Here is a 16,319-nt window from a genome sequence, read left to right as displayed (position 1 = left end):
AGCTCAGAATGTAACCATGTATCCTATAATAATGTGATCATGTTAATCTCTCATGTATGTATGTTTGAATGACACTGTGCTACAGGATCTTCCAGACCAAGTTAAATGGTAGTTAGGCTCACAAATGATCATCAAATGATCAGTTTTCTAACCATTCCAACCATGTGTTTTCTCTTTTCATGAATGTGAATGTGAACGTGAACTAGAACGTGAGTATCAAATCAATTCTTCTTCATGGCCTCCAGTGTGTTTTCAGTTTTACTTCAAGTTTTCACCATACACACAGAACAATAATGGTTCTTAAATGGTTCTTTAAAAAAAACCTTGGTGTAAAAGGTTATACCAAGCTCACAACGCGTTACACCGTTGAGAGCTTGTAGCTCGGTTATATTTGCACATTTTGCGTGACATTGTAGTATGAGCATTAACAAAAACACAAAACAAAACAAAACATAAAAAAATGAAATACAGAGATAAGGTTTCTGGCCGACAGCAACGATATGTACTGTATATTTAATTATGTGATCATGTTTATCTCTTCATGTATAAATTACACTGTGCCTTCATATAATGGCTATAAGTGTTTACTGTAATCTAAGTCTTCATTATTTTCCATATAATCACTTTCTGTAAATAAATATATATGGTGAAAATATCAGATCTACAAGCTCACAGTGAGCTTGTAGATCTGCTATTTTCAAAAAGATCTTGAAAAGAAATAGTGAAATAATATGTGTAGCCTAGTCGCCTCTTTGGGGCTTGTTTTCATAGAACTGGCTGCTTATTTCTCTCACAACATCTGGCAACGACACACGTTTTGCCGTTTCCTCCGTTTACATTTGGAGAGTGTTGTCAAAGATTTCCACTCTGGAAGGTGGTTTCACTTAGTTGCGGATTCATTCAAGCCCCGAAAACACTGTTCCTGTCTAAACAGGCACATCTGATATTTTATTTTGCCGTTTTCGTGTAAAGGCCGGGCCTTAAATTGTCCTGCAAGAGAGAGATCAGCAGTCACAGGCGTGATCAGATATCACAATAGCCTTCTATGAAGTCGGTTGTTATCCAACAGAAAAAGTCTATGCGAGACATTTTTGGCCCCAACGATCCTTTCCAACATTTTGAATAACATTACAGAGGTACATGCTGCTGTACCTTTGGCGTAACAGTTGGTAACTTCTGTCTGGACAGTGACTCTCTCTGAATGTTTGTGCAGATCAGATGCCTGATTTATCATGTGTGCATTGATTACCTCACTGCACAACAGGTGTGTAGTTACACCTAGCTAGCTCTGAGTCCAATTAGTTTGACTCAGGCCAGGTATGACTGTCAGCCATATGTTATGTTAATCTCTCATGTATGTTTGAATGACACTGTGCTATAGGATCTTCCAGACCCAGTTAAATGGTAGTTAGGCTCACAAATGATCATCAAATGATCAGTTTTCTAACCATTCCAACCATGTGTTTTCTCTTTTCATGAATGTGAATGTGAACGTGAACTAGCACGTGAGTATCAAATCAATTCTTCTTCATGGCCTCCAGTGTGTTTTCAGTTTTACTTCAAGTTTTCACCATACACACACAGAACAATAATGGTTCTTAAATGGTTCTTTAAAAAACCTTGGTGTAAAAGGTTATACCAAGCTGTACTGTACTGTATGATTATGTGATCATGTTTATCTCTTCATGTATAAATTACACTGTGCTTTCATATAATGACTGTAAGTGTTTACTGTAATCTAAGTCTTCATAAGTTTCCATATAATCACTTTCTGATAGCTTATTGGTCTTTCTGATTTGATTTGAGGCATTTTGATCATAAACATAATGATCACAGTGTGATTTGGCTCTAGTTACACCTGATGATGACTTCATTGATGACAAGTCATCCAATCATATTAGGAGGATGAATTAAAGCTGCATTCTGTAACTTTCATGTCTTACCCGAGAATTGAACCCAGGTCCATCGTGCAAGTGCTGACATTTTTACCACAGAGATAATAGAGCATGCCTTCTTACAGAGGAGAGACATTTTATTTTGACCTTCAGGCAGTACCACTTGTCTACCAGTAGGTCAGACCTTACCATTTCTCAACAAAAGAGCAGGGAGACCAAATACAACCACCACCATTTTGGTTTTAACCACCAGTTATATTACATTAACATACTCTACCATACAGATTGGTAAAAAAAACAACAACATTTTATTCACAAGAAAGTTACATAGTGTAGCTTACAGGTCTACATGGCAGAACATATCCAGGTCAGAATGTAACCATGTATCCTATAATAATGTGATCATGTTAATCTCTCATGTATGTTTGAATGACACTGTGCTATAGGATCTTCCAGACCAAGTTAAATGGTAGTTAGGCTCACAAATGATCATCAAATGATCAGTTATCTAACCATTCCAACCATGTGTTTTCTCTTTTCATGAATGTGAATGTGAACGTGAACTAGTATGTGAGTATCAAATCAATTCTACTTCATGGCCTCCAGTGTGTTTTCAGTTTTACTTCAAGTTTTCACCATACACACAGAAATATAATGGTTCTTTGAAAAAACCTTTGTGTAAAAGGTTATACCAAGCTCACAACACGTTACACCGTTGTGAGCTTGTAGATCGGTTATTTTTGCACATGTTGTGTGACATTGTAGTATGATGAAGTAAGGCATTTACAAAAACACAAAACAAAACATAAAAAGGTTAAAATACGGAGATACGGTTTCTTTCCGACAGCAACAATATGTACTGTATGTATAATTATGTGATCATGTTTATCTCTTCATGTATAATTTACACTGCGCTTTCATATAATGACTATAAGTGTTTACTGTAGTCTACGCCTTCATAATTTTCCATAAAATGCACTTTCTGATCAAATGATCAGTTATCTAACCATTCCAACCATGTGTTTTCTCTTTTCATGAATGTGAATGTGAACGTGAACTAGTCCGTGAGTATCAAATCAATTCTTCTTCATGGCCTCCAGTGTGTTTTCAGTTTTACTTCAAGTTTTCACCATACACACACAGAACAATAATGGTTCTTAAATGGTTCTTTAAAAAACCTTGGTGTAAAAGGTTATACCAAGCTGTACTGTACTGTATGATTATGTGATCATGTTTATCTCTTCATGTATAAATTACACTGTGCTTTCATATAATGACTGTAAGTGTTTACTGTAATCTATGTCTTCATAAGTTTCCATATAATCACTTTCTGATAGCTTATTGGTCTTTCTGATTTGATTTGAGGCATTTTGATCATAAACATAATGATCACAGTGTGATTTGGCTCTAGTTACACCTGATGATGACTTCATTGATGACAAGTCATCCAATCATATTAGGAGGATGAATTAAAGCTGCATTCTGTAACTTTCATGTCTTACCCGAGAATTGAACCCAGGTCCATCGTGCAAGTGCTGACATTTTTACAACAGAGCTAATAGAGCATGCCTTCTTACAGAGGAGAGACATTTTATTTTGACCTTCAGGCAGTACCACTTGTCTACCAGTAGGTCAGACCTTACCATTTCTCAACAAAAGAGCAGGGAGACCAAATACAACCACCACCATTTTGGTTTCAACCACATATATTACATTAACATACTCTACCATACAGATTGGTAAAAAAATATATATATACATTCACAAGAAAGTTACATAGTGTAGCTTACAGGTCTACATGGCAGAACATAGATCCAGCTCAGAATGTAACCATGTATCCTATAATAATGTGATCATGTTAATCTCTCATGTATGTTTGAATGACACTGTGCTATAGGATCTTCCAGACCCAGTTAAATGGTAGTTAGGCTCACAAATGATCATCAAATGATCAGTTTTCTAACCATTCCAACCATGTGTTTTCTCTTTTCATGAATGTGAATGTGAACGTGAACTAGAACGTGAGTATCAAATCAATTCTTCTTCATGGCCTCCAGTGTGTTTTCAGTTTTACTTCAAGTTTTCACCATACACACAGAACAATAATGGTTCTTAAATGGTTCTTTAAAAAAAACCTTGGTGTAAAAGGTTATACCAAGCTCACAACGCGTTACACCGTTGAGAGCTTGTAGCTCGGTTATATTTGCACATTTTGCGTGACATTGTAGTATGAGCATTAACAAAAACACAAAACAAAACAAAACATAAAAAAATGAAATACAGAGATAAGGTTTCTGGCCGACAGCAACGATATGTACTGTATATTTAATTATGTGATCATGTTTATCTCTTCATGTATAAATTACACTGTGCCTTCATATAATGGCTATAAGTGTTTACTGTAATCTAAGTCTTCATTATTTTCCATATAATCACTTTCTGTAAATAAATATATATGGTGAAAATATCAGATCTACAAGCTCACAGTGAGCTTGTAGATCTGCTATTTTCAAAAAGATCTTGAAAAGAAATAGTGAAATAATATGTGTAGCCTAGTCGCCTCTTTGGGGCTTGTTTTCATAGAACTGGCTGCTTATTTCTCTCACAACATCTGGCAACGACACACGTTTTGCCGTTTCCTCCGTTTACATTTGGAGTGTGTTGTCAAAGATTTCCACTCTGGAAGGTGGTTTCACTTAGTTGCGGATTCATTCAAGCCCCGAAAACGCCGTTCCTGTCTAAACAGGCACATCTGATATTTTATTTTGCCGTTTTCGTGTAAAGGCCGGGCCTTAAATTGTCCTGCAAGAGAGAGATCAGCAGTCACAGGCGTGATCAGATATCACAATAGCCTTCTATGAAGTCGGTTGTTATCCAACAGAAAAAGTCTATGCGAGACATTTTTGGCCCCAACGATCCTTTCCAACATTTTGAATAACATTACAGAGGTACATGCTGCTGTACCTTTGGCGTAACAGTTGGTAACTTCTGTCTGGACAGTGACTCTCTCTGAATGTTTGTGCAGATCAGATGCCTGATTTATCATGTGTGCATTGATTACCTCACTGCACAACAGGTGTGTAGTTACACCTAGCTAGCTCTGAGTCCAATTAGTTTGACTCAGGCCAGGTATGACTGTCAGCCATATGTTATGTTAATCTCTCATGTATGTTTGAATGACACTGTGCTATAGGATCTTCCAGACCCAGTTAAATGGTAGTTAGGCTCACAAATGATCATCAAATGATCAGTTTTCTAACCATTCCAACCATGTGTTTTCTCTTTTCATGAATGTGAATGTGAACGTGAACTAGCACGTGAGTATCAAATCAATTCTTCTTCATGGCCTCCAGTGTGTTTTCAGTTTTACTTCAAGTTTTCACCATACACACAGAACAATAATGGTTCTTAAATGGTTCTTTAAAAGAAACCTTGGTGTAAAAGGTTATACCAAGCTCACAACGCGTTACACCGTTGTGAGCTTGTAGCTCGGTTATATTTGCACATTTTGCGTGACATTGTAGTATGAGCATTAACAAAAACACAAAACATAAAAAAATGAAATACAGAGATAAGGTTTCTGGCCGACAGCAACGATATGTACTGTATATTTAATTATGTGATCATGTTTATCTCTTCATGTATAAATTACACTGTGCCTTCATATAATGGCTATAAGTGTTTACTGTAATCTAAGTCTTCATTATTTTCCATATAATCACTTTCTGTAAATAAATATATATGGTGAAAATAGCAGATCTACAAGCTCACAGTGAGCTTGTAGATCTGCTATTTTCAAAAAGATCTTGAAAAGAAATAGTGAAATAATATGTGTAGCCTAGTCGCCTCTTTGGGTCTTGTTTTCATAGAACTGGCTGCTTATTTCTCTCACAACATCTGGCAACGACACACGTTTTGCCGTTTCCTCCGTTTACATTTGGAGAGTGTTGTCAAAGATTTCCACTCTGGAAGGTGGTTTCACTTAGTTGCGGATTCAAGCCCCAACGATGTAGATATATATATATATATATATATATATATTTTTTTTTTACTTTTTTTTTTTTACATATATATTCTACATATATAAATATATTTACATATAGGACAGAAAACCTTCCACTGCTTCTCTTTTATTTTCTGCAGAAAATTATATCATTATCATAATTACATCATTATACACACAAATCAGTATTTCAGCTTATATTACTTACACTAAGTTTATACAAAGTCTGTATTTATCATATGTGTTCAGATTATTTGAATCTGCATGCCTTGTTCTTCTTCATGTACATGTATTCAAGACTGAAGTTGATTTAATGCCAAATGTATTATTATTATATAAACATGATGATAAAACACTTTGAAATCCCTTCATGTAGCTGTAACTAAAGCTCAAGCTAAAGCTTATCTCAGCAATGAGACAGAAGAGCAGAAGGATAGAAGAAATCATTCAGCTCATGTACTTGGTAAGTAGGATAACAGACAGACTCAAAGAAAACTATAAATTACACTTTATTATAATGTGCATTTATCAATTTAAACAGTCACAATTATGATCACGCGCGCGCGTGTGCGCACACGCACACACACACACACACACACACACACACACACACATACACAAACACTTGTATTACTATACTTGTGAGAACAATTAAGGTTTTAGGATAGTGATTTTACCAATGCCATTTTTTGTTGCCATTTTTAATCCCAAAGCTGAAAATAAAAGCTCACGAAGTGTCACGCTGCGACACGTCATGAGCTTGTGGATCTGATATTTTCAGTGCACGACACCGGCGTGTGATTAAGTTTAAATCCTAACCCCTAAATTTAACATAATCCTAACGTTAAACCCAACCGAATCACTATGACGGTGATTGTGCTATCCAGCTGGGCTCTGTGCGTCCGACTGTAATGGCAGCAGCGAGGTATGTGAGGCAGTACTTGATGGTGCTGTCTGGAGACTGGCCTAAGCATGACACGACCAATGAGAGTTAGAGCTTAGGTTGTTGCTAAGATACGGTGTATGGCACAAAGCGTCTCTGCCCCATAGCTTGTAGATCTCGCACACATGATTGGCGTAGCCTGCGTTGCCAGGTCTGCCTTTTGTATAAGCGTTTTTGGGCGTATTTGGGCGCGCTTTTGGGGCTCGTTTGCATAGACCACGGCAGCGCTTGTTTCTCGCCCGTTCCACGGATGTGGCAGGGAAGGTGTTGGGTTGCGCTGCGCTGTGGGGTAGTTGGGGTTGCTCGTGCGCGCCCATCCAGGCAGGCGCATGGGCAGTTCTGCCGATGCAACTTTGTCCCTGTAACCTAACTGTAACCTACCGAGGCACACCAGGTCGCGCATGCGCCTTATTCCCAATTGTATAATAAGATGCCTAGTCTAAAAAATGTTTCTAACCATAAAACAATCATTTCTCTTGTGAGGACCTGGAAAATGGTCCTCACAATGTCCATTTATCAAATTATACTATACTACTACGGAAGTTTGGCGCTCACAAGTAGAGTAATACACACACACACACACACACACACACACACACACACACACACACACACACACACACACACACACACACACACACACACACACACACACACACACACACACACACACACACACACACAGTTAAAATGGCTGCGGTTAATCTAAACGTGTATGTGTTCTATATGTTCTATAAAGTGACACAACAGGAAATGACCCAGGATCAGAGACAGCTGTTCCTGGATATGACCCGGGATCAGCAGGTCCTACTGACGGAAAAACACCAAGAATTGGAGAAGTAATACACGACTGACAGAAAAAGACAACCAACTGAAGGAAAGAAGTAAAGAACTAACTGAAAAAGAACAAGAACTGAAGAACAGTAATATAAGATTGACAGAAAAAGAACAAGAATTGTATATAAGTAATAAACAACTGACAGAAAAGGACAACCAACTGAAGAAAAGTAATGAACATCAGACAGAAACAGACAGTCAACTGAAGGAAAGAAGTAATGAACTAACTGAAAAAGAACAAGAACTGAAGAACAGTAATATAAGATTGACAGATAAAGAACAAGAATTGTATAGAAGTAATAAACAACTGACAAAAAAGGACAACCAACTGTTGGAAAGAAGTAAACAACTAACTGAAAAAGAACAAGAACTGAAGAACAGTAATAAAAGACTGACAGAAAAAGAACAAGAATTGGATAGAAGTAATAGACTACTGACAGAAAAGGACAACGATCTGGAGGAAAGTAATAAACTACTGACAGACAAAGACAACCATCTGGAGGAAAGTAATAAACTACTGACAGAAAAAGAACAAGAATTGGATAGAAGTAATACACTACTGACAGAAAAAGACAACCAACTGAAGAAAAGTAATGAACTACTGACAGAAACAGACAGTCAACTGAAGAAAAGTAATGAACTACTGACAGAAAAAGACCAAGAATTGGATAGAAGTAATACACTACTGACAGACAAAGACAACCAACTGAAGGACTGTAAACAACAACTGACAGAAAAAGAAAAAGAATTGGACAGAAGTAATACACTACTGACAGAAAAAGACAACCATCTGGTGGAAAGTAATAAACTACTGACAGAAACAGACAGTCAACTGAAGAACAGTATTAAACTACTGACAGAAAGAGAACAAGAATTGGATAGAAGTAATACACTACTGACAGACAAAGACAACCAACTGTTGGAAAGAAGTAAACAACTAACTGAAAAAGAACAAGAACTGACGAACAGTAATAAAAGACTGACAGAAAAAGACCAAGAATTGGATAGAAGTAATAAACTACTGACGGAAAAAGACAACCATCTGGAGGAAAGTAATAAACTACTGACAGACAAAGACAACCATCTGGAGGAAAGTAATAAACTACTGACAGAAAAAGAACAAGAACTGAAGAACAGTATTAAACTACTGACAGAAAGAGAACAAGAATTGGATAGAAGTAATACACTACTGACAGACAAAGACAACCAACTGTTGGAAAGAAGTAAACAACTAACTGAAAAAGAACAAGAACGGAAGAACAGTAATAAAAGATTGACAGAAAAAGAGCAAGAATTGGATACAAGTAATAAACTACTGACAGACAAAGACAACCAACTGAAGGACTGTAAACAACTGCTGACAGAAAAAGAAGAAGAATTGGATAGAAGTAATACACTACTGACAGACAAAAACAACCAACTGAAGGACTGTAAACAACTGCTGACAGAAAAAGAACAAGAATCGGACAGAAGTAATACACTACTGACAGACAAAGAGAACCAACTGTTGGAAAGAAGTAAACAACTAACTGAAAAAGAACAAGAACTGAAGAACAGTAATAAAAGATTGACAGAAAAAGAACAAGAATTGGATACAAGTAATAAACTACTGACGGAAAAAGACAACCATCTGGAGGAAAGTAATAAACTACTGACAGAAACAGACAGTCAACTGAAGAAAAGTAATGAACTACTGACAGAAAAAGTTCAAGAACTGAAGAAAAGTAATAAACTACTGACAGAAACAGACAGTCAACTGAAGAAAAGTAGTAAACTACTAGCAGAAAAAGACAACCAACAGGAGGAAAGTATTAAACTACTGACAGAAAAAGACCAACAATTGAATCAGAAAGATGAAGAGCTGGAGATGAGGAAAAAGGAATGGGATGATGTCATCACTGAAAACAAACAGCTTGGTGAGAATGGGATTATTAAAAAAAAACTAATCTCTCTAGATTATCTTTTCAGTGGTTCATCAAAACATAAATACTGCATATCTTCAACCTGTCATTGCAGCTCAGCAGATCTGTCATATGAAGACTGAATTCGAGAAACTGAGGACTGAATCAGACAAAAAGACTGGTCAGTAATCTGAAATATATTTCCTTTATGTGTGTTGTCTAATTAGTAAGTTGATAATTAGTTGTCTTGTTTTATAGAGAGTGGGTATACCTCTACAGCAGGCCCCAAGATACCAATCAGGAGATGGAGCATCAACATTCCTCCAGAAAGTTAGTAATCAAAAGTACAAAAGTACTGTAATGTACAGTACATTCCGGGGCATTTAATAGCCCAGTAACACCTTTATTTTCTCTACAATAAAATCACTGTTTATGTTGTGTTGCAGAGGATGGAGAGAACACTCTTCCACTGAGGAGGACACGCAGTATGATGTCTCCTCCAGACAGTGAGTCCATGTTACTCTTTCATTTTGTGATCATGATGTTAATCATAGATGAAAGGAAGCCTGATGGGCGAACTCCAAAAACACTACCGACAAGCAAGGACGTCCTTGTTGGTCGGGAGTGTGCTTGGAGTTTGTCTTCTTTGTCATCTTTGTATGGTTATCCATCCATGGAAATCCACCTGAAACTAAGACTAATGTCAGACTGAAAAGTTCCTATGCCTAGCAGTAGGGGGAGCGAGAGAGTAAGGGAAGAAAAGGAGAGAGAGGAAAGGGAGAAGGAGAAAATGTTGTTGTTGTTGTACTGAGTTTACCGGTTGTACACGTTGAATGAAGACAGTAAAAAGCTGATATTCTAAAGAGACTCCTCATTCTTTATATAGCACCCCAAGTGTTATACTTATTGATAATACTTATTAATACTAATTGACTACGTCTATATGAACGACAGTTTACCTCATGTTGCTTTGTAATGCACTTAGTATTACTGTACACACAAAAGGCTTCCTGGATGGAATTTACTGAGGACTACAATAATCAAAGTGATTGGTTGCATTGCATCCTAAAGGAGAGACAAACATAGCTGTCCAATGAGTTATATTATGCTTCTAATATAGACTTTTGTGTCATTGTTACGACCCGGCCTAGGGGTCAGCAGGTTTAACATAAAATATAGGTAGACTCCCTCCTTTCCAGTCCTCAAACGCAGCCAGCCAACAACGGTTTAAAATCCAAAAGACAGGGATTTATTATAGAATTGACAAACATGGAGAAACTACCTCAGGGAGGGCCCTATACACTTCTAATCCTAAGACAATCCTATGCTTACCTATATTATAAAAGAAAATAACAGACCAGTAACTGAAAAAGACAGGCCACCCGCCCCTACAGTACCAAGGCTGCACACTAGCCCATGTTAACACAAATCTAAAATGCTGACAAACACTGATGGTGTGGTTGAAGCTGGCTATGAGGAAAACGGAGCCATAGGAGACAGACAGCTTAATAGTCTACAGCTTGGTCACAAGAGCCAATCACCAGCAGGGTCCACCAGACCCATAGTAGTCCAGGGGCCAAGCCAGATTTTGGTACCACCTAAGGTGACCGTAAAGTTTTTGTATTTTTGTCTTCCTACATGTCTCTAGTTTATATTTTGGTATGATAACCCTTCCAATCTTGTAGCTTAATGGCAGTTATCACTACCTACCATGTGATGTATGTGACTCATTTATATGACTTCTAGACTATACTTTTTGGAAAGCAAAGGTCTTATAAACAGTTGGCCCTAAGGTGATTTTACCGGCCTCATTTTTTATTTATTCACCTTCTTACGTGATTTAACCCATGTCCAGGAGCATTAGGATTTACTGTAGGTATATGGACCATTTTACCATAATATTTTTAAACTTTATTTTTTACTTTACTTTCATTATTGGCTACATACTGTAGCTAAATCTCTTTCCCTCTCTTTGGTTTCCAGTCCAACTGGACAGTTTTATCGATATCTGTGACTGTTCTTTTGCAGTGGGAGGAGAGACCACAGATGAAGACTCCACTCTACCAATGAGGAAGAGAGAAAGCATGGAATTGCTCCCTCCAGATAGTGAGTCTATGATGTTTTTTCAAATAAAGTTCGGGGAACATATTATGTGCATATTATTTTATGAACATTGTTAAATGATACAATCAAATATTTTCAATGTGTTTAACATTTTGTTCGCAACCATATTAAAGCGTCTTATTGAAGGTTTAAACATATTCAATACAGAAAGAAAAATAGATAAACTTGATGTATGGAGTTAAGTGAGTGGAATTTGTCTGCAGATGTGCCGTTGTACTATTTGTCCCCATTTTCTCTCCCAATTTGGTCATTGCCAATTCTCCATGTGCATAGTTTTCCACATTGCTGGCAACTCCCCCGCTGTTGGTCTAGGGGTATAGACTGCCATAATCTCTCAAGACAGATTCTGCCGAATTTGAAAAAAAGTTAGAAAATATATATTTTATATATATATACATATATATATATATATATATATATATATATATATATATGTGTTTTAGCGGACTGGGTTCCCAGATTGAGACTACCATGGTGTCTCCTCCAATACACATGGTCACCAGTCACTTCTTTACACCAGACAGGAAGGGGTTTTAAGGGTTGAGCATAACATGCAGAGGTTCTTGCTATAACTTCAGATTTGTCTGGGGCACCTAAATCATCTGTGATATCATATAGTCGTTGCATATAGTTACTGAATACTGTGTTATATCTGGTACAGTTTTATAATTTCTTCCATTGTTTTGTGTTTCAGTGGCAGCAGACAGCATTTTGGACTCACCAGTGTCTCCCACTGCATCTGAGCTGAGACTGGTGCTACTGGGGAGGACTGTAGCTGTGAGGAACGCAGTAGGAAACACCATCCTGGGCAGGGAGGTGTTTGGTGCTGAGGCCAGCTCCTCTGAACTGAGCCAGAGAAGTAGGAGGAGAGAGGGTGACGTCTGTGGGAGACGGTTGGTGCTGGTAGACGCTCCAGACTTCTCTGGACGCTCACTGGAGGACACAAGGCAGGATGTGGGGCTGTGTGTACGTCTGTCCGCACCGGGTCCCCATGCTTTCCTCCTGGTCATACCAGCAGAGCCCTCTGAAGGAGAGGTGAGAGGGATGATGGAGAAGGTGCAGGAGGCATTTGGAGAGAGCTGCTGGGAACACAGTATGGTCATCATTATCCACGTTGACAGTATGAAAAAGAAGAGTGTTGAGGAGTTTCTCCAAGCAGACAGTCAGGAACACCAGCAGCTTGTAGAGAAATGTGGTAACAGATGCCACATCCTCAACATTACGGACAGCAGCAATGCTGGTCAGGTTTCACAGCTGCTGGAGAAGATAGAGAGCATGGTTGCACGAAACACAGAGAGCTTCTACAGCACTCAGACCTACCAGGAGGCAGAGGCCCAGGTCAGAGAGATGGAGAGAAAGATTCAGAGGGACATGGAGGAGAGGAGACACATGGAGGAGCAGGAGATGAGGGAGAGGTTTGAGAAGGAGCTTAATGACTCTCTGAGGAAGATAGAGGGATCCATCCAAGAGCACGAGGGAGACATCAGGAAGATCGACCATCGAACGAGTGAACTAGAGAGACAAATGAAGGAGGAGAGGGACGAAGAGAAGAAAAGAGATCTGGAAGGAGAGTTGAGGAGAGAGTCTGAGAGAAGAGAGGAGATGGAGAGAAAGCTGGAGAGGTTTAGAGCAAAGAGAGAGAATGAGAGGAGAGAGAGGGAAGAGAGACACACACAGGACATAGACAAAATGAGAGAAACCTATGAAGCAGAGGCCAGAGTGGAAGCAGAGAGAAACCTGATGAAGGCTCTCCTGCCTGGAATCCAGAACATCATGATCTCAAACACAAAGATGCAGAGAGAGTTGAAGAGACAAGTGGAGGATAAGAACAGAGAGATGACAACACTGACACAAAGACTAAAGGAGAGCGACAGCCGTTATTCAGTGCTGGAGGAGTTGTATCAAGACTCACTGGACAAACGCCTGAAGATACTGAGAAAACTGCCATCAGGAAGTGAAGGGGAGAACTTGTGAGGGGGGAAGAAAGGAGAGCAGAAGCAGGGTTCTGTAAATAGTTTTAGCAGTTTCTTCTAATTCATGTTATGGTGATGATGATTAAACTTCATCTTTCATATTAAACCCTCTTTCCTAACTAGTGTTACTTTATGTTCAGTCATATCAATCAATCGATTGTGTTCCAGCTCAGTTCAATGGAAATAACGTATCATACTTTTAAGTTCCCATTTATAGGTATCAATAATTTTTTTCATACATTTGTCAATGTTAATGTTATATTGATTGAAACCTTTATTTATTCTCGAAAAGAGCATTGAGGTTTACCCTCATTTGCAATGCTGACGAGATTACATACACAAAAATCAACAATTAAGGCACATACATGTATAAAACACAGAAACAACAAAATAAACCATAATAGAACATTTGTAAGTTAAAAACAATTACATGTTGAGGTAGGGAGATTTAAGAGCAGGTGATTAAATTGTCCATAGGATATTATCAATAGATCTTAGTGTTTTGCCAATTCTATTATTTAGGGGCCCATTTCCAATATCCTGATGGCCCAGCCTACAAGTTTGGAATCGCTGTCCTATAAGATTCCTTTCAGACACTGTACACCACTATATCCTTACCAGGGCTGACCGATCCTCTCTTCTGTCCTCTCCTCTGGAGTCTTCCAGACATGAAGATTGAGAAGAACCAGGGTCATCTTAAACCTGGACTATACTCCACAGGGGAGAAACAGGACAAAGTCTTGTAGCCAATTTGCATTTTGCACTAATACAGCCTTTTTAAGTTTTGAATATGTATGTCATAACATTTTGTACATTTCCAATACATCTACATGAACGACAGTTTACATCATGCTGCATTGTATTACACTTTACTATGCATTACTGTACACACAAAAGGCTTTCTGGATGGAATTTAGCGAGGACTAAATATACAGGTGTGTTGGTTGCAGTGCATCCTAAAGGAGAGCCAAACATGGTTGTCCAAAGAGTTATATTATGCTTCTAACATAGACTTTTGTGTGATCGTTAGGACCCGGCCTAGGGGTCACCAGGTGTTGCATAAAATATAGACTCCCTCCTTTCCAGTCCTCAAACACAGCCAACCAACACCAGTTTAAAATCCAAAAGACAGGGATTTATTATAGAATTGACAAACATGGAGAAACTACCCCAGGGAGGGCCCTAAACACCTAATCAAAATAAAATCCTACGCTTACCTATATTATAAAGTAAAATAAAAGTACAAGATCTTACCCAACTATAATGAAAGAAAAACATGAACAAAACAGACAGGCCCACAGTCCCTACAGTACCAAGGCTGCACACTAACCCATGTTAACACAAATCTAAAATGCTGACCTACACTGATGGTGAGGTTGGAGGCTGACTAGGAGGAAAGCAGAGGCATGGAACACTGAAAGCTTTATAGTCTACAACAGCTTGGTCACAGGAGCCAATCACCAGCAGGTCCACCTAGTAGCCAACCACTCACATTCAGACACCACTCAGTCACCACTCACACCAGCTGGTAGTCAATCAGCCACTCATCAGCACTACTCAATCACGCACCAATGAGGGGAGTAAGACATGCACAGGGCAACACCCAGTGGCGTAGCGTCGTAACGGCGGGCCCTGATGCTGGCTATTTAAATTCAGTAGCCTGCATCAGGGAACACTGAACGGGAACGTAACCTTCCTCACACAAACGTGCTCTGGTCCATAGCGTTAGGAGTTATGTTAACGCTATGGACCAGAGCTAGGTGTCCTCCATCTTCCTCTGTCCATCACTACAGGGTTCCCTGGGGTCTCTGGCAGATGCTCCTCAGACGGTTGGTGCACCTGGATGTGTACCAGCTCATCTGGTAGCGGTCTCCTGGGGACAGACGGCCACACATCTCCTTGTTTTGTGTTAAGTGGTCAGATGGGTGGGCCGCGGACGCTTTTGAGATTTTCAAGTGGGCCCTGATCCAGAAAAGGAACCGGGGAACCGCTGCCCTATATTAACCCATTGATACCTGGAACGCTTCTGTGTCACTTAAGATGCCTTTGGCTATTCAAAAATAGCAGATATACAAGCTCATAGCGCGGCACCGAGTGCCGCGCTATGAGCTTGTAGATCTGCTATTTTTGAAAAATCGTGAAAAAAAAAATGTTTCGATTTTTTTCCAAAAACTGTTAGGATTTAGATTTTTTTAAAGAATCGCCTCAGGTCTTAAAGGGTTAAACAATCTAGGGGCCACCCTGCATGTAAAGTGTTTCCATCAGTGATCTTAACATTGTGATTGCAGTTCTGGTCTTACTGTGGGCTCTTGTCTATGGGGGTGGAGTCGGCCCACTGCCAGGTCCCATCAGCAACGCTGCTCCTCAGGCCCAGCCAGTAGGAATCTCCCTGGCTCAGGCTCTGGGCCTGTTTCCACAGGAACACCTGAGAGCAAACAACAAAAACACTATGCTCAAATACCAACCGATGATGATGATGATGCAAGAGTGCACAGACACCAATAGCATCAGGGTCTTGAGCTCTGCAGCGTAGCTTCGCTGTCACACCGCAGTGTGTCTACGTAGGTGGTGTGTCTCTTTCCCTTCCTAGCTGAGCCTTGACAACCACAGAGTCAGTTTGTTCGCCACCAGTTCCGGGTGCCT

General features: G+C 39.2%; 2 protein-coding genes across 2 annotated transcripts in view; one reads left to right on the top strand and one right to left on the bottom strand.

Moving 5' to 3' along the window:
- Window positions 1-9,623: 9,623 nt before the first annotated feature.
- On the top strand, window positions 9,624-13,677 carry LOC308095466 (GTPase IMAP family member 6-like; the record flags this gene model as incomplete). The annotated part of the gene is made up of 6 exons (XM_080442524.1): window positions 9,624-9,760; window positions 9,838-9,909; window positions 10,026-10,085; window positions 11,608-11,685; window positions 12,398-13,332; window positions 13,471-13,677. Exons 1-6 carry the CDS (start codon window positions 9,712-9,714, stop codon window positions 13,675-13,677), a joined length of 1,401 nt encoding a protein of 466 aa, XP_080298650.1. The 5' UTR covers window positions 9,624-9,711.
- Window positions 13,678-14,935: 1,258 nt separating this feature from the next.
- Window positions 14,936-16,319, bottom strand: part of LOC308095465 (C-type lectin domain family 6 member A-like) — a gene marked incomplete at its 5' end in the record, with an annotated part of 116,720 nt that continues 115,336 nt past the window's right edge. Inside the window, 2 exons of the mRNA XM_080442523.1 lie at window positions 14,936-15,549; window positions 15,977-16,101. Of these exons, the coding sequence (XP_080298649.1) occupies window positions 15,420-15,549; window positions 15,977-16,101 (255 nt within the window). The 3' untranslated portion in view covers window positions 14,936-15,419. The remainder of the gene's footprint in view (window positions 15,550-15,976; window positions 16,102-16,319) is intronic.

The sequence above is a fragment of the Gymnoscopelus braueri genome, assembly GCF_963280865.1.
Source record: "Gymnoscopelus braueri genome assembly, chromosome: 11".
Lineage (NCBI taxonomy): Eukaryota > Metazoa > Chordata > Actinopteri > Myctophiformes > Myctophidae > Gymnoscopelus > Gymnoscopelus braueri.
Note: the sequence above shows the minus strand (reverse complement) of the source record. Positions and strands in the feature narration are given on the sequence as shown.